The sequence below is a fragment of the Capricornis sumatraensis genome, chromosome 5, assembly GCF_032405125.1.
Source record: "Capricornis sumatraensis isolate serow.1 chromosome 5, serow.2, whole genome shotgun sequence".
Taxonomy (NCBI): domain Eukaryota; kingdom Metazoa; phylum Chordata; class Mammalia; order Artiodactyla; family Bovidae; genus Capricornis; species Capricornis sumatraensis.
In genome coordinates this window covers 10,592,635-10,617,562 of record NC_091073.1, presented here as the reverse complement: position 1 = coordinate 10,617,562, position 24,928 = coordinate 10,592,635, and the positions used below count along the sequence as shown (strand labels likewise).

Here is a 24,928-nt window from a genome sequence, read left to right as displayed (position 1 = left end):
GTTTCCTCGGTGTGTATGCCCAGCAGTGGGATTGCTGGGTCATAAGGTAGTCCTATTTGCAATTTTTTAAGGAATCTCCACACTGTTCTCCATAGTGGCTGTACTAGTTTGCATTCCCACCAACAGTGTAGGAGGGTTCCCTTTTCTCCACACCCTCTCCAGCATTTATTGCTTGCAGATTTTTGGATCGCAGCCATTCTGACTGATGTGAAATGGTACCTCATTGTGGTTTTGATTTGCATTTCTCTAATAATGAGTGATGTTGAGCATCTTTTCATGTGTTTGTTAGCCATCCATATGTCTTCTTTGGAGAAATGTCTATTTAGTTCTTTGGCCCATTTTTTGATTGGGTCGTTTATTTTTCTGGAATTGAGCTGCATAAGTTGCTTGTATATTTTTGAGATTAGTTGTTTGTCAGTTGCTTCATTTGCTATTATTTTCTCCCATTCAGAAGGCTGTCTTTTCACCTTGCTTATATTTTCCTTTGTTGTGCAGAAGCTTTTAATTTTAATTAGATCCCATTTGTTTATTTTTGCTTTTATTTCCAGAATTCTGGGAGGTGAGATAAATCCACACACATATGGACACCTTATCTTTGACAAAGGAGGCAAGAATATACAATGGAGTAATGAAATCATGTTTAGAATCAAACCCCATTCCCTGCAGAGATGCTCGGAGGGCTCAAACAAAACCTGTGAGCACTAGGACCCAGAGAACCCACAGATCCTGAGCCAGACCTGCCTTTGAGTGTTTGAGTGTCTCCTGCAGAGGCACCAGTCAACAGTGGCCTGCTGTTGGAGACAGGGGCTCTGGCTGCTGCAGACCTGGCACACGCAGCATGTGGCAGAAGCCCTGTTGGAGGAGATCGCCATTAGCCCCACCATAGAGCTGCTGAGCAGACTACCACAAACTGCAGAACAATTGTACTGATGAAATTCTCAACCTGCTAAGAAAGTTCTAGGATCCACAACAGATTTCCCAACCTGGGAATTTGGCAACAGGACTGAAAATCCCCAGGGAATTTGACTTTGGAGGCCAGTGGGATTAGATTACAGAACTTCCACAGGACCAGGGAAACAGATTCTTGGTGGGCACAAAGAAAACCTTGTGCGCACCAGGAGCCAGGAGAAAGGAGCAGTGTCCCCACAAGAGAGTGAGCAAGAGTTGCCTGTGAGTGTGCAGGAGTCTCTGGAAGAGGCATGGGTGGCCTGCTGCAGGGTCACGGGCACTGAACTCAGCAGCGTGGGCATGAGTCCTTTTGAAGGAAGTCAGGATTCTCATTACTCCTATCATGATTTGGCTTCAGGCCAAACAACAGGGAGGGAATGTAGCCCCACCTATCAACAGAAAATTGGATTAAAGTTTTACTGAGCACGGCCCTGTCCATCAGAACAAGACCCAGGTTCCCCCTCAGTCAGTCTCTCCCATCAGGAAACTTCCACAAGCCTCTCATTCTCCATCAGAGGGCAGACAGAATGAAAGAAGAAACAATATATATATAATTAGAGTCCCTGAAGAAGAGCTAAATAATAGATTGGGTATAATATGTCAAACCAGTGTTTCTCAACCTTGGCACAATTGACATTTGGTGGTGGTACTGGTGGTATTTAGTGGCTAAGTCATGTCTGACTCATTTTTGGCCCATGGACTGTGTAGCCCACCAGGCTCCTCTGTCCAAGGAATTTCCCAGGCAAGAATACTGAAGTGGGTTGCCATTTCCTTCTCCAGGGGATATTCCCGACCCAGGGATCGAACCCACATCTCCTGAATCAGCTGGCAGATTCTTTACTGCTGAGCTACCAGGGAAGCCCCACACTGACATTTAGAGCTGGGTAATTCTTTGTTGTGCAGGACGTTGTGTGCATTGTAGGATCATTAACAGCTTTCCTAGTTTCTCCCTGCTAAACGCCAGTAAAACTCTCTTTGCTGAATGAATATACCTTCTCAGAAAGCTAGAAAATAGGCAGCAAAGTGGACACAAAATGGACAAAACAGTGACAGTTTCCAAACCACAGCCCAAGGAAGGGAAACCATACAAAGTTTTGCATGCTTATGCAGTTGAGGAAATTGGAGTTGCAGGTGACTAAGTCAAGCAAAATATGCGGAGTAGGATATCAGGGTGGAGGGAGCTACATAGAAGGGGCTCTGGAGACCTGGGTGTGGGGCAAAGAATGCACAGTTCTCTGAGTGTAGATCTGCGTGTCCTTAAGAGGAAGTTACCAAAGCTGGGCAAAGACTTATTGTGAAGAGCTTCATGATCATTCTCTGACACTCAGACAGTCAGAGGATGGTTCATGTCCCCACAAAGAAGGAAGACACAGAGTACATGGGATATCAGTAGATGCTTCAGGAGGATATCACCTCTAGTCAGGTCAAGTTAGTCCTCTAAAGGTTCCTCTGGACTTTAACGAACAAAGTTTAAAAGGAATCCTCAAAAGCACCCAACTGGTTTCAATTATTGAACTTTGCACCGAAATAGAGTCTAATAGTATAAAACTACTTCTAGCAACCAACAAACTAAAGTGCAAAACAGATGCACAATAAAAAATTCACTTTTATGCAAAGAAGAAAAATATTACCATAGTAAAAACAAATCAATAATACCAGACACAGGAGTGACAGACATAAAGAAATGATGGAAATATGTTACAAATTTGTTCCCTACATTCAGGCTGTGGAGGAGACCACAACCATGACAACGTGGAAAATTGGCCACACAAACAAGACTCGAAAGGATTTATAGAGAAAAATACAGCGTCTAAAATTAAAGATAAACAGCTCCCAAAGCAGATTAGACGCTGTAAAATAAAAGAATAATGAAAGACATAAGAATAGAAACTGTCCAAAATAAATACAGGGGGAAGATCCGCAGACAACTGTGGGACAATTTCAAGCAGCCTAACGTACATGTAGTTGGAATCCCAAGGGAGAAAATAAGGTAGGAAAAATTATTGGGGGAAATAATGGCCAAAATTATTCCTAACGGATGGAAATTATAAATCTGCAGACCCAAGAAATTCAGCAGATGCCAAGCTGAGTATAGATAAACCCATACACATCGATCACATTGCTGAAAAACAGTGATAAAAGAGAAGATCCTAAAACAGGTAGAGGAAAAAATGAATATACAAAGACGCACATATAAAAACGACAGCAGGCTTCTTGTTAGAATCCGTACAAGTCAGGAGAAAATGAGGACACAGTACATTTTTTAAAAGTCAACTAAGAACACTTTAACCAGCAATTACAAATATTTGGGAACCCTGTGGCAAAACTACAAAGTGTATTGAGAAAAATTAAAAAGTACCCAAATAGAGCAACTTGCTCTCATCTGGATTGGAAGGCTCAGTGTTAAATTCTTTTTGGACCTTTCTAAGTTGATTTTTAGTCTTAGCGCAATTCCAATCAACATCCGAGCTGTTTCTTTTTGGAAATCAATATACAATGGAAACCTAAAATAGCTAAAACTATTTTGAATAAAAAGAACAAGTTGGAGGATTTATTCCACCTGATTTCAAGTCTTACTATAAAGCTACAACAATCAGTGAGTGAGTGTGAGTGAAGTTGCACAGTCATGTCTGACTCTTTGTGAGCCCATGGACTGTAGCTACCAGGCTCCTCTGTCCATGGAATTTTCCAAGCAAGAGTACTGGAGTGGGTTGCCATTTACCAATAGGCAAATGATAGACATACAGATTAAAGGAACGTAAGAGTCCAGAAATACAGCTACCAAATATGCCAAGCGTTTTAGTGAAGAAAGTATTTTAATGTATTACAGAAACAGCTGGATATACCATTAACCTGTACCAAAAAAAAAAAAATCTTAAAAGGATAATATAATAAGCCTTAATATAAAATTAAGATTATAAAATTTTTGAAATATTTAGATTTTCAAAGTGCATTATTAAGAAAATGAATCAGCAAGCCATATAATGGGAAAATATTCACAATCATATAAATAAGAAAGGATTTGTATCTAAGATGTATAGAGATCACTTAAAATCAATCAGGAACAAGATGAACACCCCAAATGAAAAATTATCAAAAGATCTGAACAGACACCTCACAAAAAAATATAAGAATGGCTAATGGACACATTAAAAAGTGCTCAATGTGCTGAGTCATTAGTGAAATACAACTTAAATACAGTATATCTCCACAATAGCTAAAATTTAAAAGACCGAAAATGCCAACTGTTGACAAGGATCCAGAACACTGGAACCCTTACACCCTGCTGCTGGGAATGTGAAATGTTACAAATACTGCAGAAACTTTAACACTTTGTTCAGAAGTTAGACACATACCTATCAAGTGTCCAGACATGCTACTCTTCGATATTTACACAAGACAAATTTGAATATATGTCCACACAATGACTTGAGCATAAATACTCAGAGCAGCTTTATTCCTTATTGACAAAAAGTGGAAACAAATTGTTCATGTGCATGTGAAAGTATGAACGCATTGAAGTGTAGCCATACAATAGAATAGTATTCAGCAAGTAAGATCTATCATTCTAATACATGTGACAACAGGAATGAAACTGAAAATCCTTATACTGAATGAAAATAGCCAGAAACAAAATATTATATATTAGCTGATTCTATTTAACTAAAGCTCTAAAAATGCAGAACAGCATACCGTGACAAAAAGCAGATTACTTGTTGACCTGGACTGGGAACATAGGGATATATGGATACAAAGAAGCATGAGAAATGCTTTTTCAAAATATAAATGCTCTGAATCTTGTCTGTTGTGGTAGTTTCATGAATATATATATATATATATATATATATATATATATATATATATATAGCTGTAATATCAAATCATATGCATTAATCAGATTTAGTTCATTAAAGATCTCAATATAGTTTATCTTTTAATGAAGGATATGGTAAACAACTTTATGTCAGCAAATTCCTTGAAAACACAGCTTATCAAAACTGACATAATAAAGTCTGAGTGACAGAGGAACCAGAGATAAAATTGCCAACATCCATTGGATCATAGAAAAAGCAAGAGGGTTCCAGAAAAACATCTACTTCTGCTTTATTGACTACGCCAAAGACATTCACTGTGTGGATCACAAAAAACCTGTGGAAAATTCTTAAAGATATGGGAATACCAGACCACCTTACCTGCCTCCTGAGAAATCTGTACGTAGGTCAGGAAGCAACAGATAGAACTGGACATGGAACAATGGACTGGTTGCTAATTGGAGAAAGAGTATGTCAAGGCTGTATACTGTCACACTCCTGCTTATTTAATTTATATGCAGAGTACATTATGCATAATACCGGGCTGGATGAAGCACAAGCTGGAATCAAGATTGCTGGGAGAAATATCAATAACCTCAGATATGCAGATGACACCACCCTTATGGCAGAAAGTGAAGAGGAACTGAAGAGCCTCTTGATGAAAGTGAAAGAGGAGAGTGAAAAAGCTGGCTTAAAACTCAGCATTCAAAAACCTAAGATCATGGTATCCAGTCCCATCACTTCATGACAAATAGATGGGGAAACAGTGACCGACTGTAATTTCTTGGGCTCCAAAATCACTGCAGATGGTGACTGCAGGCTTGAAATTAAAAGATGCTTGCTCCTTGGAAGAAAAGCTATGACCAACCTATACAGCATATTAAAAACAGACATTACTTTGCCAACAAAGGTCCATCTAGTTATGGCTATGGCTTTTCCAATAGTCTTGTATGAATGTAAGAGTTGAACCGTAAAGAAAGCTGAATACCAAAGAATTGATGCTTTTGAACTGTGGTGTTGAAGAAGACTCTTGAGAGTCCCTTGGACTGCAAGGAGATCAAACCAGTCAATGCTGAAGGAAAGCAGTCCTGAATATTCATTGGAAGGTCTGATGTTGAAGCTGAAGCTTCAATATTTTGGCACCTGATGTGAAGAACTGACTCACTGGGAAAGATGCTGGGAAAGATTGAAGGTGGGAGGAGAACGGGACAACAGAGGATGAGATGGTTGGATGGCATCACTGACTCGATGGACATGAGTTTGAGCAAGCTCTGGGAGTTGATGATGGACAGAGAAGCCTGACATGCCTCAGTCCATGGGGTCGGAAAGAGTCAGACACAACTGAGTGACTGAGCTGAACTGAGTAGCCCTATATCTATTAAAATAGTTTAATTGATTATTAAAACACTTTCCACAGAAAAAAACTCCAGGGTTAGATAGTTTTACTGATGAATAAAAGGATGTTTAAGGAAGAAAGAATATCATCTGACCCAAATAATATATCTGAGAACAAAAGAAGCCTGTCATCAACATGTGAAAAAGATCTACAACAAAAATTAGTCTGATATGCCTACGAACAGGCATATGAAAAATATTCTTAGCAAAATTTTACTAAATTGAATTTGCGTGTTAGGTCACTCCAGTCATGTCCTCCTCTTTGTGACCCTATGACTGTAGCCCGCCAGGCTCCTCTGCCCCTGGGATTCTCCAGGCAAGAATACTAGAGTGGGTTGCCATGCCTTCCTCCAGGGGATCTTTCCAACCCAGGGGTTGAACGTGCATCCCCTCAGTCTCCTGCATTGGCAGGCAGGTTCCTTACCACTCGTACCATCTGGGAAGACCAATTGGTGACATATAAAAAGGATAGGACATTAGGACTAAGTGGGGATTATTCCAGGATTGCAAATTTGGTTCAGAATTCCAAATCAGTAACTATAGTTTACTATATGTGTTCTCAAACTACCACATACTAAAGTCACTTCAGTTGTGTCTGACTCTTTGTGACCCTATGGACCACGCCCATCAGGCTCCTCTGTCCATGAGATTTTCCAGACCAGAATACACAGTGTGTTACCATATTCTCCTTCATGTGATATTCCCCACCGAGGGATCTAACCCACATCTTGCATCTTCTGCACTGGTAGCTGGGTTCTTTACCACTACCACCATCTGGGAAGCCCCTAACTACCACAGAGTTAAAAATAAATAAGATGTCTGGGAAAGCATCAAATATTTTAAAATGAAATACCACAACTAAATAATTCATGGGTCAAAGAAGAAATCACAGGAGAAATTGGAAAATGTTTTATTTGAAAATAAAACTGATAATTTTATATAAAGGTGTTAAAAGTGTTATAGGAAGAAAAAATTAGTCTTTTGTGTGTATATTAGAAAATAAGAAAGGTCTAGAATTAATTATATAAATTACAATCTTAAACTAAAAAAATGATTAAGCCAAAAAATCAGAGATTAAAAAGATGAGTAGAATAATATATATTTGTAAATTTTAATGTAATCAGTAGGAATGTGTGTGTGTGTGTGTGTGTGTGTGTGTAAACAATGTAAATTTTCAAGATAATAGAGGGCAGTAGGAAAGTATTAAATCTGGTTGATCCAAGAGGTGCTTTGAAAGAAGAAAATTGCAGAAAGACGAGAAAAGAAAGAATGATGAATAGAAAACGTTAGCAATTCTCATCTATATCTTATCTTTTTAACATTATTCACCCCTTCTAGGATAATGGAGAACCAGTTTTACAATCAAACAAGAAATATAGTGCAAAAGACTCATTTTACAAGTCCTCTACACAAAAGTAAGCATTTTTCCCAATAGAATTTGATTTTAAAATAGATTTCCATTTACTTTTTCTTTAATAACACATCTCCTTCCTGTGCACAATATCCAAGGTCCTGCGAGGACTTCAAAGAACTTCAAACACAATTCTTTACTTACTCACATTGATTGCTAAAATAAACAGTTGAACGGAGAAAAACCTACATTTAATAGAAAAATAAAACCAGAACAGAAAGGAAATGGTCAGAGAGAGAGGATGAGATAAGGGTACAGCATCACAGAAAAGGAGAGCAGATGAGTTTGAAGGAGTGAATCATATAAAGTATCTGTTATGTGTCTACGCCCCAGACTGTGAGATTCTCCAGTGAGTACTCACTCTAAAGGGAGATGGACGCTAAACCACAAGCCTAATAGGTGGACAGATTATATCTTAGAAGGTAATAAGTCAATGGAAAAATGAGAGAAAAAGTAAAACATGATAAGATCAGGAGTGCCTGTGTGGGGTAATAGGCTTCTGGAATAACTGAGAGGTTAGGGCGACAGACACTAAGCCACAAGCCTAATAGGTAGACAGGTCATATCTTAGAAAGTAATAAGTCAATGAAAAAATGAGGAAAAAAGTAAAACATGAAAAGGTCAGAAGCCCCCCATGTCGGGTAATAGGCTTCTGGAACAACTGAGAGGTCTGGGTGGGCCTCTTTGCACAGTGAGATTTGAGCAGAAACTTGGAGGAGATGAGGGGATATACAGATGTCTGAAGGGACTGTTTTCCAGTCAAAGGGATTACAGAGTAACAGCCCCGTGTCGGACATGTGACTGAGGTGTCTATCAAGGAAGAACAAAGGCCAGGGTCTGCAGCAGAGTAAGGGAGCGGTAGTGGAAGAAATCAGGAAGTGCCAGGACCCAGATCTCATGGGGCACATTAAGAAACTGTAAATAATAGGGCATTGGCAGTGAAGTGGCCAGATCGGGTGTGTATATCAACAGTCACGGTGGCTGTTGGATTCAGAGTGGATTGAGTGAGAGAAAAAGCTGGCAGACAAGTTAGAAGGCTGCCACTGTAAGAGGAGGTCAGTAGGAAGTTTTAACAGCTGTTGGCCTCTGGATACATTTTGAAAGCAAAGCCAACACAATTTCCAGGCTGGAGAGTATGAGTCTGAAAGAAAGAGGCATGGAGAATGATTCCAAGGTTTTAGGCTCTGCAGCCGCAGGGACTGAAGCCATTGCTTATCACAGTGAAGGCAGGTAGAGAAGGTTTGGAGGGAAAGAAGAGAGGTCAGTTTTAGACGTGCTGAATATCAGAGTTGCTCACTAGGCATCCTAGTGGATATATCAAATGGGCAGTGGGACTGTGTGTCTGCAATCTGCGGGGAGAGGGCTGGGCTCGAGGAATACATCTGGTTGTCATGATTTATAGGCAGGGAGTCAAGCCACAGCATTGAATGAGCAAAAGAAGAGCAGAGCTTGAGTCTTGGCATGTGTACATCAAGGAAAAGGAGAGAAGGAAGCCCGCAAAAGAGACTAAGAGGAGGCAACAGGGAGAGGAGAAAGAAGATGCAGAGATGACTTTAGGGAGGAGGGGGATGAACTGCTTCACATCATGTGAATATAACTGACCCTTCAGAAGCCAGTAATCGAGATGTGAGTCCTAACTTTGACCATCAGTGGCTGAGTGACATCAAGCAAACAAACTCAGTTCTCTAAGCCATAGTTTATTTATATATTAATGTTCTTCTTGTCCTGCTGCAGAGACCAAATGAAAAAAAAAGTGTGTAACAGATTACCACAATGTAGCAGCTTTAAATCATGCCCATTTATCATCTCACATTTCCATAAGACGAAAGTGCTGGCATGTCCACGCTGTGTTCAGTGCTCAGGGTTTCTCAGGCTGAAATCAAGACATCAGTGACAGTTGGGTCCTCATCTCCCAGGATCATTGGGATTGTTGGCAGAATTCAGCTCAGTGCAGCTGCATGACTCACCAGTTTTGTTTAAAGATAACTAAATAGCGTCTGCTGTTTTCTTGCCTCTTTTGGGGCTCACCTGTTTAGGTTAGAACCACTTAGGATAAGCCACCTTTTGAGTCACTCAAATTCAACTGATCTGAGACCTTAATTACATGTGTGCAATCCCTTTTGCCATATAAATTTGCCATAGAAACTGTCATAGGAATAGTACCTCTCACATTCATTTGCTCTGCTCACACTAGAAGGGAAGTGGTTGTGTACAGTGTTTACATGAGGGGCAGGAGTCTTGAGGATATCTTCCTACTACAGAATGTGATATTGTTAGGAACCATGCTAGTTGGATATGTATTTTTCACAAAATGTCATTATTTAATAATTTTATAGAGCTTATGAAATGGTTCCTTGGGACAAGATGCTACCACCAAAACTTAATCCAGAAGAAACAACAGTGGAAAAAGCTGCTGACCCTGTTTCACATTGTTTTACACTGAAAAGATATGAAGGATTGCCAGCAATAACGCAGGTCAGTGATTAGGGATTTTAATTATGTGTGCACAATCCCTTTGACTTTATAGTTACCTTTTTTTGAGATAATGCATTTATTACTGAACCAAACTTTAAACCACAATAATATTTATTTTATTGTTATGACAAGAGCAAAGCAAATATATACATTTATGGAATTGAAACTTCCATAATCATAAGTCATCAATAACCTCAAATGCATTCATACCTATATTGAAACTTTTAAAATTTCATTTAAAGACCACCATTTTCTCAGAAGTTATTTTCAAATACTGTGTTTACTTTAAAAATTGCAAAAGAAGGAGTAAGTAATGAAGACAGAGATATGATTTTGATTCCTCCAGAGAGCCTATGCTGAGAACAGTCCTTAAATCCAGAACTTAGCTCTGCACTTTTTGAGGCAGAATGGGAAATCCATGAATCATAGAGCTTTTGTGACAGACATACCCAATTATCGGTAGAGATGTTTATTGTTTTCATTTCTGACATCAAGAACTCATATGGGGGAAAAAATAGAAAACTCATCACAGGGATTATTATATCCACATAAAAGCAAGGGTGCTTTCCTTAAAGGATGAATCACTCCCTGTTACCACACTGATTAAAACCCATCACTTTCTAGAAGGTAAAACTCATCCTCCTTGCATGGCACATACCCAGGTCTCTGTTATTTGCCCATGACCTCTGTCTTACCCTCATCTCTTTCCACCTCTTCCTCTAGCTTCTACTCCACCACCGACATGTCACCCTCCACATTGCACATCACACTCTGTGCTGAGCTTCTCTCAAATCTCTGACTCCACCTGCTGCTTCCTCCAGCCTTGTCTTTTGCAGATAGTGGTCCGCTGCCTTCACCACTGTTTTCTCTGGGCTATATCTCGAGAACCATTCAAGTCTTACTTTAGGCCTCACAGTTGCATGGGATGCCCCTGCTCTGTACTTGCAAAGCACCTTCTGGTTCCCTCGATTCCCTCATCTTTTGGGGGAAATCTGAGCCCTGGGACCACCTTTCAGAATGAAGTGTTTAATACGTAAAATAAACGGAACTATAAAAGAGATCAGCTATGTATTGAAATACAGTTCTAAACATGGACTCCTAAGACGTTCATGAGCTACAGGTTAAGAAGTCTAGATTAACTTGAAAAACTTCAGCTTTTACTGTGAAAAAAAATGATAATGAGAAAATAAAGCATTAGTATAAAATCTCAGCATGTGATTTGCACACAGAAATTAAAACCTTTAATTGGCCAAAACTATGTCTGGATTCCTAACTATTAATATCTTTAAGGCTCTCTCAACTCCTTTAAAATATTTTATACCTTGTGATAACTGGTCTTTTATTACATATTCTTTGGTGTTGAACTATACTTGTGTCCAAAGTCCTTCATGGCAGGATGAGATTCAGAGCTCAGGCTCAGGGTGGGAGAGACTATCCTAAGGCTGAGGAGCCACGAAAGCACCGTCTTGAGATGAGAACTCAAGTCAGACCTTTCACAAGGGCTTCAGTCCGGAGGAGGTGGCTAACAAGGCAGAGTCCAGCTCCAGAAAACAGAGTTGACACTGAGGGCCTGAGAGCAAAGCAGAGAGCAGGAGCGGTTCCAGAGCAGCCCTCTGAGTAGGTAACGATGGTCCAGGAGTGCCTCCACTAGGTGCCCTGGGCCTGTGCCTGTGATAGGAGGGACTGAGCTTGTGTACTAGAAATTACAGTACTTGAAACTTATATACCAGAAATCACAGTAATTGAAATTTAAATACTAGAAATTACAGTCACTTTGTTAAATACTTGTCATTCATTTTGATGATTTTAGATGGTTGGTGGACTCTGGGACAGATTTCAAACAAGATCTTTCTTGGCCCCAGTCAAGCCAGTTAATTTGTAAGTTTTATCTCCTAATGTTCTCATCACTGTCACATACTTATCTTTAATCACCGGACACTCTAACCCATGGGTGAAGAGCACATCCTCTGGAGAGTATCCCAGAGGCCCTCACACTTTGTCCTTGTGGCTGGAGAGAGAACCCAAACCCCAGTGCAGTCACTCGTGTTCCCAGCTTCCTCTGGTTTTCCCTTAACCTTCTTAAAGTGTAAACTATCAAATATACAACAACCATTTAAAAATAAGGAGTGTTTTTATATCATTTGATATAAAGATGTATAGTGTTGTAAAATACATGGGCTTCAAGGGATTATAAATTATTTTCTATCAACTTTTGTATCTTATAGTTATTTTGTGTTCTCTTAACACTAAAAGCAATAACTTTATTACTAAATATTCCACAAATATAATTTTATGCATATAGTCTAAAAAAACTTGGTATTTCTGTCTTTGAATATGTCACCATTTTTTTCTTCTAATTTTAACTCACAATCCAGCCATCACCTGTTTTTATTTTTAAAATTTAATTTTGAATATTTCCTATATAAAAATGTAAAATAGAAATACGATATAACCTGTGTATCTACTTCCCAGCTTTAGAAACAAACCATTACTAATACCCAGAAGCCCCTATGTACTTCTCTCCAAGAAGATGTGCCTTCCTCAGGGATCACATTATTCTGGATTTGATGTTTCATATATTCCTGCACCCTTAAAACATATATGTTATTCTTAACTAAGATATGAAATTGTGTTCCATATGTGGAGACTCAATATAAGTGATATCAGATGTCCAGTCATACAGCTTACCGTTTTTGTTCCTCATTGTGTTTGTGAGAGTCAAACACAATGTTTGCTGGCTTCTCTAGGTAATCACTTTCTCTGACACACAGTCTTCCAGTGAATGGATATACTGCCATTTAGTCATCCATTTTCATAATTTAATTTTTTGTCTGATTTCTCTTGCAGTTAGAAGCAATGTCCCTGTATCTTTATAAAGTATAAAGATATTTCTGGGCTTTATATATGGATCCTTACATCTATAATTGCTGCATCTAGAGATGTAAACTCCTTTATGTTCTTAACATTGCAACATTATTCTCCAAATGAGTTTTGCCAATGGACCAACCATCAACAATGCTTGAGTTCCCACTGCTGCATTCTGTGGGCTGCATTTGGAATTTCCAAATTTTAAACATCTAACTTTAAAAGTATAAAATTGTGCTTCATTATAATTTTAATATTTCACAGTTACTAATATTTTTTTGTAAGTTGTGACTTACTTGCATGCTCATGTGTATAAGTTACCTTTTCGTGTATTTTGCATCTGGGTTATTTGTCTTTTACTTTTTCATTATAGAAAGTTTTATGGCTGTTCTTGGGATAAAAATCCTTTATTGGTAATATGCATCAAGATATCTCCTTCTAGTCTGTGACTTTTCTATTTGGTGGTGCCCTTTGCTGAACTGAAGTTTTGAATTTTAATATGACTGAAATCATCGATATTTCCCTCAGTATATTGTTATTTTCTGTGGAATTCTTAATAGATCTTTCCCTGTCCAGAAGTAATAAGGATATTATCCTTCTTTATTTTTTTCCTAACACAATTAAAATTTTGCTGTTCAGATTTATTTCTTTAAACTTTTTGAAACTGATTCTTACTTATGGTCTGAGCAAGGAACCTGTTTCTCAGCAGGACTAGGCAGGTGTCCTGGCCCAGTTTAGTGAGTAGACTGCTGAGTAGTGGCCTGTTGGTTGCAGCCCATTAGTGGAGAGTCACAACCAGAATTTTTGTGAAAATTAAGTAGAATAGAAAATATAAGAATGAATCACATGGAACCTTAAAGAGATATTTTTATTTTGCAACAAATACTGTGGCCAGTTATGAAGAATAGTGTGAGAGACAGATAATGTATAAGAAAAATGCATGTGCCCACAGTGAGATTATCCCATCTTTTGTTCCCTGGAATTTCATCATCTCAGTGGAAGAGTGTTAACCTTGTACATTTAATTTTATATTTACCTAATCCACAATTCATTGTAAAGCAAAGTATGGGAGATTTTAGCCTTAGCAAAATCAGTAAATTATTGAAAATTTTAAGTTATGGAAAAATAATATCAAAGTGACATTTTTCAAATATTTTAACAATTTTACTTATCACTTCAATAGAACCAACATAAATTGCCCTTTATAGAAGGATTTTTTATTATTAGAAGAAAAAATACTAATGATGTGGAAACATGCAAAATCATAATCAAGTTTAAATGCTGAATCTGAAGTTGCAAATAATGACAATGTTGAGAAAAATAATTGAGTCTCATCAGCAAACAGATTTTATTGAGCCATATTCTAAAAATAATCTGTTAAGTTCTAATAAAAATCATTTAAAAGATGGTTTTAACATGTGTAAAGCACCCCAATAAAAATAATAGATTCTTATGTATAAATTGAATGGTAATAATGTAAATAAAAGATAGAAACATTCAAAATTTAAGATCGTTTAAACATAGCAAGCTGAAATAGTTGATAATCTCACTCAAACATCTTTTAAGAGAATAAAGATATAAATTACAAGTACTAACTCTTAATGTTATGTGAGAGCTAATGAAAAAACCTTTTTTGCAGGAATTCACTAGAGTTTCAGTTGTTGGGACTAGGTGCTTTCACTGCCATGGGCCCAGGTTCGATCCCTGATAGTGGAACTAAAATCTCACAAGCCATGTGGCATGGCCAAAAAAGGAAAAGAAAAGAAGTTTATAAACATTTTTTTAATTTACATGTCATGTAGTGAAATAGCAAATAGCTCACCCAGTTTCTATGGATCCATTGCATTTATTGTTTTAATGATGAATCATTTAATGAACTAAAAGCCATATATCTTACCAGTTCTGTCATGTCTCAGAACTCCTGAGGGTTCCAGTCACCCTGGAGCCTTCATCTAGCAAATGCTACTCTCGTGAGCAACAAAAATCTATATGTGAATGCCCATAACAGCTCTATTCGTATCTTCAAAATCTGGAAACAACCAAGATTGCTGTCAGCAGGTGAATGGAAAACATCTAGTAGATGAAGATACTAGAGTAGAACCGTGTAGTGGAATACTACTCAGCAATGAAAGAAAACAAGCACAGCACACAACTCACAAGTCAATTTTCAGTGCATCTTGTTCAGTGGAAGCAGCCAGACCCAAAAGCCTCATACTGCACAATTCCATTTATATGACATTCTAGAAAAGGCAAAACTACCAGGGTGGGAGTGGCTTGGAGGCTGCCAGGAATTGGAGGAGAGGGAAAGAGCTGCAGACAAAGAGCCTGTAAACTAACATTAGGGAGACGGGACAGTTGTGTATGGTTCTGTGGTGCTGGCCACAGGACACTCTGTCATACCCTTAGAACTGTATACCACAGAGAGCAAACTTTACTAAACACGCAGTAAGACAGATTGATAGATACCACAATGGTGGGAAAATACAGATTGGGATGCAGATGGTGGCTAGTGAATCTGTGTTACAGACAAATGACATAACTACATTTAAGTGGATGGAGAAAATCAGGAGTGGTCCTAAATTTGGATCTTTGTAATCATGGAAACATTGTTTGGACCAAAGACTGTAAGATTCAAGACCAAAAAAAGAAAAAACTGTATATAAGTGCTATCTGTACTCTATTTGGTAAATGTGTTTCTCACCAGAAATGGATTGGCGGTTTTAAAACTTCTTATGGGCTTTACAGAAGATGGCCGAGGAATAGGACAGGGAGACCACTTTCTCCCTCACAAATGCATCAAAAGAACATTTCAACACTAAGTAAATTCTACAAAACAACTTCTGAATGCTGGCAGAGGACATCAGGCACCCAGAAAATCAGATCATTGTCTTCAAAAACAGGTAGGAAAAATATAAAAGACGAAAAAAGAGACAAAGGAGGTAAGGAGGGAGCTCCATCCCGGGAAGGGAGTCCTGGCCCGGGAAGGGGGTCAAAAAGAGAGAAGTTTCCAAACACCAGGAAACACTCTCACTGCCGAGTCTGTGGTGAGCCTTGGAAGCACAGAGGGCAGCATAACAGGGAAGAAAAATAAATAAATAATTAAAACCCACAGATTACGAGCCCAACAGTAACTCCCCCAGCGGAGAAGCAGCGCAGACACCTGCATCTGCCACTAGCAAGCAGGGGCTGGGCAGGGAGGCATGGGCTGCAGTGCTTTTTAAGAATCGGGCCAGAATGCCATGAGTGCAACCAGAGCGAACTAACTTGGGCTAGCATACCAGACTGTGGAATAGCTACCACGTGAAAAGCTCTAACATAAGACACCACCAGGACCACGCACAGAACAAAGGACGGAACAGAAATAGCCGGCTGCAGATCATCCCCCACCAGTGACAGACAGCCAGAGCCATAAGTGCTGGAAGGGGGCAATTGCAGCCCCAGAGAGACTTTACCTACCAAACTGCAAGCAGGCTTCTTTGCTAAGACTTCTTGGGGTCCTGGACAGTCACCATCTGCCTCACAAGGGGTGCCAGCGGTACACCCAGAAAACTGAGCAGCAGGGACGGGAAAGGCGATAAGTCGCAGCGACTCCACTCGCCAAACACCTGAGCTACTCGGTCCTGGGAAGGGCACAAAACGCAGGCCCAACCAAATCTGTGCCTATGAGGGCTACCTGAGAGCTGAGCCTGAGCAGCTTAGACCGGAGAGGTGCATGCAGCCTAGGGCCGGCCTCAGACGGTTCCCGGCAGAGCAACGTAGAGCCTGAGCGGTGTGTGCTGTATGCAGGGGTATGCCCAGCATGGCTGAGACACTGTGAGCACATGCCAGTGTTATTTGTTTGCAGCATCCCTCCCTCCCCACAGCACGACTGAACAAGTGAGCCTAAAAAAAAAAAAAAATGTGTCCACCACCTCCCGCCTTGTGTCAGGGTGGAAATCAGACGCTGAAGAGACCAGCAAACAAAAGAAGATAAACAGAGGGAACTGCCTTGGTAGTGACCCCACACTGGCCACACCAGAGAAAGTCACAAAAATATCTTTACTATTTTTACAACCATTCTCTTTCTTTCTTTCTTTCTTTTTTGTTTGTTGATGTTGTTGTTTGTTTTTCTTTTCTTTTTCTTCTTTTTTTTAACTTTTTAAAATTTTTAAGTCCTCTATTTCTCCTTTAATTTTAATTTTTATAACGTACTATTACTTTTCAAAAAAAAGACCCTATTTTTAAAGCAAACACTATATATATATATTTTTTGTGGTTGTTGTTGTTGTTTTTTAATAATTCCTGTGACTTTTTTTTTTCTTCTTCTTCTTTTCTTTAATATTGTATTTTTGAAAATCCAACCTCTACTCTAGCTTTTTAATCTTTGCTTTTTGGTATTTGTTGTCAATTTTGTACATTTAAAACCCCAATCTTTAGTACCTAATTTTACCTGAGAGCAAGATTACTGGCTTGACCACTCTCTCCTCCTTTGGACTCTCCTTTTTCTCCACCAGATTGTCTCTGCCTCCTCCCTCCCCCTTCTCTTCTCTACCCAACTCTGTGAATCTATGTGTGTTCCAGGCAGTGGAGAACACTTAGGGAACTGGTTACTGGCTGGATCTGTCTCCTTTTCATTTCCCTCTTTTATCCTCCTGGCCACCTCTGTCTACTTCCTCCCTCTCATCTTCCCTGTATAACTCCATGAACATCTCTGAGCGGTCCAGACTGTGGAGTGCACATAAGGAAGTAATTACTGGCTAGCTTGCTCTCTCCTCTTTTGATCTCACCACATCTCATTCCAGTCACCTCTAACTACCCCCTCCCTCTTCTCTTCTCCATGTAACTCAGTGAACCTCTCTGGGTGTCCCTCAATGTGGAGAAATTTTTCATCTTTAACCTAGATGTTTTATCATCAGTGCTGTATAGATGGAGAAGTCTTGACGATACTGTAAAAATAAAACTGAAAACCAGAAGCAGGAGGCTTAAGTCCAAATCCTGAGAACATCAGAGAACTCCTGAATCCAGGGAACGTTAATCGATAGGAGCTCATCAAATGCCTCCATACCTACACTGAAACCAAGCACCGCCCAAGGGCCAACAAGTTCCAGAGCAAGACATACCATGCAAATTCTCCAGCAACACAGGAACACACCCCTGAGCTTCAATATACAGGCAGCTCAAAGTTACTCCAAAACCATAGACATCTAATAACTCATTACTGGACACTTCATTGCACTCCAGAGAGAAGAAATCCAGCTCCTCCCACCAGAACTCCAACACAAGCTTCCCTAACCAAGAAACCTTGACAAGCCACTGATACAACCCCACCCACAGCAAGGAAACTCCATAATAAAGAGAACTCCACAAATTCCCAGAATACAGAAAGGCCACCACAAATGCAGCAATATAACGAAGATGAAGAGACAGAGGGATACCCAGCAGGTAAAGGAACAGGAGAAATGCCCACCAAACCAAAGAGGAAGAAATAGGGAATCTACCTGAGAAAGAATTCCAAATAATGATAGTGAAAATGATCCAAAATCTTGAAATCAAAATGGAATCACAGGTAAATAGCCTGGAGAAGATGCAAGAAAGGTTTAACAAGGACCTAGAAGAAATAAAAAAGAGTCAATATATAATGAATAATGCAATAAATGAGATCAGAAACACTCTGGAGGAAACAAATAGTAGAATATCGGAGGCAGAAGATAAGATTAGTGAAATAGAAGATAGAATGGTAGAAAAAAATGAATCAGAGAGGAAAAAAGAAAAACTAATTAAAAGAAATGAGGACAATCTCAGAGACCTCCAGGACAATATGAAACACTCCAACATTCGAATTATAGGAGTCACAGAAGAAGAAGACAAAAAGAAAGACCATGAAAAAATACTTGAGGAGGTAATAGTTGAAAACTTCCCTAAAATGGGGAAGGAAATAATCACCCAAGTCCAAGAAACCCAGAGAGTTCCAAACAGGATAAACCCAAGGTGAAAAACCCCAAGACACATATTAATCAAGTTAACAAAGATCAAACGCAACAAATATTAAAAGCAGCAAGGGAAAAACACCAAATAACACACAAGGGGATTCCCATAAGGATAACTGCAGATCTTTAATAGAAACTCTTCAGGCCAGGAGGGAATGGCAAGACATACTTAAAGTGATGAAAGAAAATAACCTACAGCCAAGATTACTGTACCCAACAAGGATCTCATTCAAATATGAATGAGAAATCAAAAGCTTTACAGACAAGCAAAAGCTGAGAGAATTCAGCACCACCAAACCAGCTCTCCAACAAATGCTAAAGGATATTCTCTAGAAAGGAAACACAAAAAGGGCGTATAAACCCGAACCCAAAACAATAAAGTAAATGGCAACGGGATCATACTTATCGATAATTACCTTAAACGTAAATGGGTTGAATGCCCCAACCAAAAGGCAAAGACTGGCTGAATGGATACAAAAACAAGACCCCTCTATATGCTGCCTACAAGAGACCCACTTCAAAACAAGGGACACATACAGACTGAAAGTGAAGGGCTGGAAAAAGTTATTCCACGCAAATAGAGACCAAAAGAAAGCAGGAGTAGCAATACCTATATCCGATAAAATAGACTTTAAAACAAAGGCTGTGAAAAGAGACAAAGAAGGACACTACATAATGATTAAAGGATCAATCCAAGAAGAAGATATAACAATTATAAATATATATGCACCCAATATAGGAGCACCGCAATATGTAAGACAAATGCTAACAAGTATGAAAGGGGAAATTAACAATAACACAATAATAGTGGGAGACTTTAATACCCCACTCACATCTATGGACAGATCAACTAAACAGAAAATTAACAAAGAAATGCAAACTTTAAAACATACAATAGACCAGTTAGACCTAATTGATATCTATAGGACATTTCACCCCAAAACAATGAATTCCACCTTTTTCTCCAGTGCTCACGGAACCTTCTCCAGGATAGATCATATCCTGGGCCATAAATCTAACCTTGATAAATTCAAAAAAATCGAAATCATTCCAAGCATCTTTTCTGACCATAATGTATTAAGATTATATCTCAATTACAGGAGAAAAACTATTAAAAATTCCAACATATGGAAGCTGAACAACATGCCTTAAATAACCAATAAATCACAAAAGAAATCAAAATATGCATAGAAACTAACGAAAATGAAAACACAACAACCCAAAACCTGTGGGACACTATAAAAGCAGTGCTAAGAGGAAAGTTCATAGCACTACAGGCATACCTCAAGAAACAAGAAAAAAGTCAAATAAATAACCTAACTCTACACCTAAAGCAACTAGAAAAGGAAGAAATGGAGAACCCCAGAGTTAGTAGAAGGAAAGAAATCTTTAAAATTAGGGCAGAAATAAATGCAAAAGAAACAAAAGAGACCATAGCAAAAATAACAAAACCAAAAGCTGGTTCTTTGACAGGATAAATAAAATTGACAAGCCATTAGCCAGACTCATCAAGAAACAAAGGGAGAAAAATCAAATCAATAAAATTAGAAATGAGAATGGAGAGATCACAACAGACAACACAGAAATACAAAGGATCATAAGAGACTACTATCAGCAATTATATGCCAATAAAATGGACAATGTGGAAGAAATGGACAAATTCTTAGAAAAGTACAACTTTCCAAAATGGAACCAGAAAGAAATAGAAAACCTTAACAGACCCATCACAAGCATGGAAATTGAAACTGTAATCAGAAATCTTCCAGCAAACAAAAGCCCAGGTCCAGACAGCTTCACAGCTGAATTCTACCAAAAATTTAGAGAAGAGCTAACACCTATCCTACTCAAACTCTTCCAGAAAATTGCAGAGGAAGGTAAACTTCCAAACTCATTCTATGAGGCCACCATCACCCTAATACCAAAACCTGACAAAGATGCCACAAGGAAAGAAAACTACAGGCCAGTATCACTGATGAACATAGATGCAAAAATCCTCAACAAAATTCTAGCAATCAGAATCCAACAACACATTAAAAAGATCATACACCATGACCAAGTGGGCTTTATCCCAGGGATGCAAGGATTCTTCAATATCCACAAATCAATCAATGTAATTAACCGCATTAACAAATTGAAAAATAAAAGTGATGTGATTATCTCAATAAATGCAGAGAAGGCCTTTGACAAAATTCAACATCCGTTTATGATTAAAACTCTCCAGAAAGCGGGAATAGAAGGAACATACCTCAACATGATAAAAGCTATATATGACAAACCCACAGCAAACATCCTCAATGGTGAAAAATTGAAAGCATTTCCCCTAAAGTCAGGAACAAGACAAGGGTGCCCACATTCACCGCTACTATTCAACATAGTTCTGGAAGTTTTGGCCACAGCAATCAGAGCAGAAAAAGAAATAAAAGGAATCCAAATTGGCAAAGAAGAAGTAAAACTCTCACTGTTTGCAGATGACATGATCCTCTACATAGAAAACCCTAAAGACTCCACCAGAAAATTACTAGAGCTAATCAATGAATATAGTAAAGTTGCAGGATATAAAATCAACACACAGAAATCCCTTGCATTCCTATACACTAATAATGAGAAAGTAGAAAAAGAAATTAAGGAAACAATTCCATTCACCATTGCAACGAAAAGAATAAAATACTTAGGAATAGATCTACCTAAAGAAACTAAAGACCTATATATAGAAAATTATAAAACACTGATGAAAGAAATCAAAGAGGATACTAGTAGATGGAGAAATATACCATGTTCATGGATCGGAAGAATCAATATAGTGAAAATGAGTATACTACCCAGAGCAATCTACAGATTCAATGCAATCCCTATCAAGCTACCAGCGGTATTTTTCACAAGAGCTAGAACAAATAATTTCACAATTTGCATGGAAATACAAAAAACCGCGAATAGCCAAAGCAATCTTGAGAAAGAAGAATGGAATAGTAAGAATCAACCTGCCTGACTTCGGGCTCTACTACAAAGCCACAGTCATCAAGACAGTATGGTACTGGCACAAAGACAGAAATATAGATCAATGGAACAAAATAGAAAGCCCAGAGATAAATCCACACACCTATGGACACCTTATCTTTGACAAAGGAGGCAAGAATATACAATGGATTAAAGACAATCTCTTTAACAAATGGTGCTGGGAAAACTGGTCAATCACTTGTAAAAGAATGAAACTAGATCAGTTTCTAACACCATACACAAAAATAAACTCAAAATGAATTAAAGGCCTAAATGGAAGACCAGAAACTATAAAACTCCTAGAAGAGAACATAGGCAAAACACTCTCCGACATAAATCACAGCAGGATCCTCTATGACCCACCTCCCAGAATACGGGAAATAAAACCAAAAATAAACAAATGGGATCTAATTAAAATTAAAAGCTTTTGCACAACAAAGGAAAATATAAGCAAGGTGAAAAGACAGCCTTCTGAATGGGAGAAAATAATAGCAAATGAAGCAACTGACAAACAACTAATCTCAAAAATATACAAGCAACTTATGCAGCTCAATTCCAGAAAAATAAACGACCCAATCAAAAAATGGGCCAAAGAACTAAATAGACATTTCTCCAAAGAAGAGATACAGATGGCTAACAAACACATGAAAAGATGCTCAACATCACTCATTATCAGAGAAATGCAAATCAAGACCACAATGAGGTACCATTTCACACCAGTCAGAATGGCAGTGATCCAAAAGTCTACAAGCATTAAATGCTGGAGAGGGTGTGGAGAAAAGGGAACCATCTTACACTGTTGGTGGGAATGCAAACTAGTACAGCCACTATGGAAAACAGTGTGGAGATTCCTTATAAAACTGGAAATAGAACTGCCTTATGACCCAGCAATCCCACTGCTGGGCATACACACTGAGGAAACCAGAATTGAAAGAGACACGTGTACCCCAATGTTCATCGCAGCACTGTTAATAATAGCCAGGACATGGAAGCAACCTAGATGTCCATCAGCAGATGAATGCATAAGAAAGCTGTGGTACATACAGTGGAGTATTACTCAGCCATTAAAAAGAACGCATTTGAATCAGTTCTAATGAGGTGGATGAAACTGGAGCCAATTATACAGAGTGAAGTAAGCCAGAAAGAAAAACACCAATACAGTATACTAACACATATACATGGAATTTAGAAAGATGGTAATGATAACCCTGTATGCGAGACAGCAAAAGAGACACGGATGTTTAGAACAGACTTTTGGACTCTGAGGGAGAGGGAGAGGGTGGAATGATTTGGGAGAATGGCATTAAAACATGTATACTATCATGTAAGAAACAAATCCCGCCAGTCTATGTTTGATACAGGATACAGGAGGCTTGGGGCTGGTGCACGGGGATGATCCAGAGAAATGATATGGGGAGGGAGGTGGGAGGGGGGTTCAGGATTGGGAACTCATGTCACCCGTGCTGATTCATGTCAATGTATGGCAAAACCAATACAGTATTGTAAAGCAAAATAAAGTAAAAATTTTAAAAGAATAAAAAGTAAAACTTCTTTCGTATATACTAGTTTTGAACAAAAAAGTAGGTCTTTGGTAGATAGCTAGAGTCAGATTTCATACTGTCAGAAAGAAAAGGTTAAGATGAACCCTGTGGTGCTGTTTAGATTTGGGGACATTCCAAGAAGCTTACATTGACAGGCATACCCTCCTTTTGTTGTGCTTCACAGATACTGTGTTTTTGCTTTTGATTTTGTGGGTTTGTTCTTTTTTTGTTTCATTTTTTTAATAAATTGAAGGTTTGTGGGAACCCTGCATCAGGTGAGTCTGTTGGTGCCATTTTTCCAACAGCATTTGCTCACTTTGCATCTCTGTGTCGCATTTTTGTAATTCTCACAATATTCCAAACATTTTCATTATTATATTTGTTATGGTGATCTGTGATCAGTGATCTCTGTTAATAGTGTGTCACGGTCTTCGTAGACCAGGACCTGGGGACTGGAGTCAACGAGAAGAAGGACACAGGGGACCCAAGTCTCGAGTGAAACAAGGGTACTTTATTTGCAGAAATGCATGCTTATATATCTTCATACAAGGCAGCTTTGGGCAGTAAAAAAAAATTGAGCAAAACCAGAGCCAAGCAAATAACAGTCTTCAAAGGGCCAGAAAACATTCCATATCCTGAGTAAGAGGGGCATAACTGAATAGATTACCTTTAAGTAAAAGGTCACTGAAGGGAGTCACTGAAAGGAATCCAAGCAGGTGCTCTTTCTCATGATCTCGGTCCTGAGAACTGCGTGCAGCTCTGTTCGTTCCTGTTTTCCAAGAACTGATAAGGAATAGAGAGTCCTTGAGAAACGGCACACAAAGGAAGAAAATGACATATTTAATCCCTTAAAGTTGAACATCCCCTGACAATTCCCCCTTTTTTATTTTTTCATAATCGGGGGTGACTGTAGATACTTTTGTGAAAAAGGCCCTGACCAGTTGAGTTTGTTTAGTTTGAACAATTTTAGTTGAAAGGCATCGGTATACTACAAATATAATCACCAGGACAATTATCAGCATTATAGTTGCAGATCCAATACAATATGTAATGCTTTGAAACCATCCTCGAGGGCCCAGCCCAGATAATTGATCAGTTAGCTGTTCAGCTAAAGTTTTCAAATTGTTGGAACAGGGTAGACTCTTAGAGAAGGTTTCAAAGATTTCCTTTTGCAACAATTGTACATTTAAGGAAGCGTTATTATGTCTATCTTGCAAATGAAATTTGATTTGTTCCCAGTTGTAAGCACTATGGTTGAACTGGAACAGGAGTGATACAAAATTGAGTAGAATTCCAATCACATTTTAATAATACTTGATTTTGTAAATCTGTTAATTGATCTCCAACCCATTGGATGGCTGTTTCTAATTCCTGAATTTTATCCTGAACTTCTTCATCTGTCTGAGCCTGAGTGGCCCATATAGTATGAGCATCTTTAGTCCAATTTTGAATAAAGTTTTGGTGTTTGAATTAAAGTTTGTAGAGCAATGCCTGCAACAGCAGCAGTGGGGCAAATGGCTA

At 38.7% G+C, this 24,928-nt stretch overlaps 1 protein-coding gene across 1 annotated transcript in view; it reads left to right on the top strand.

Moving 5' to 3' along the window:
- Positions 1-24,928, top strand: part of SPMIP7 (sperm microtubule inner protein 7) — a 63,091-nt gene that overhangs the window by 14,942 nt on the left and 23,221 nt on the right. Inside the window, exons 3-5 of the mRNA XM_068973149.1 lie at positions 7,494-7,570; positions 9,903-10,041; positions 11,852-11,919. Coding sequence (XP_068829250.1) covers positions 7,494-7,570; positions 9,903-10,041; positions 11,852-11,919 — 284 coding nt within the window. The remainder of the gene's footprint in view (positions 1-7,493; positions 7,571-9,902; positions 10,042-11,851; positions 11,920-24,928) is intronic.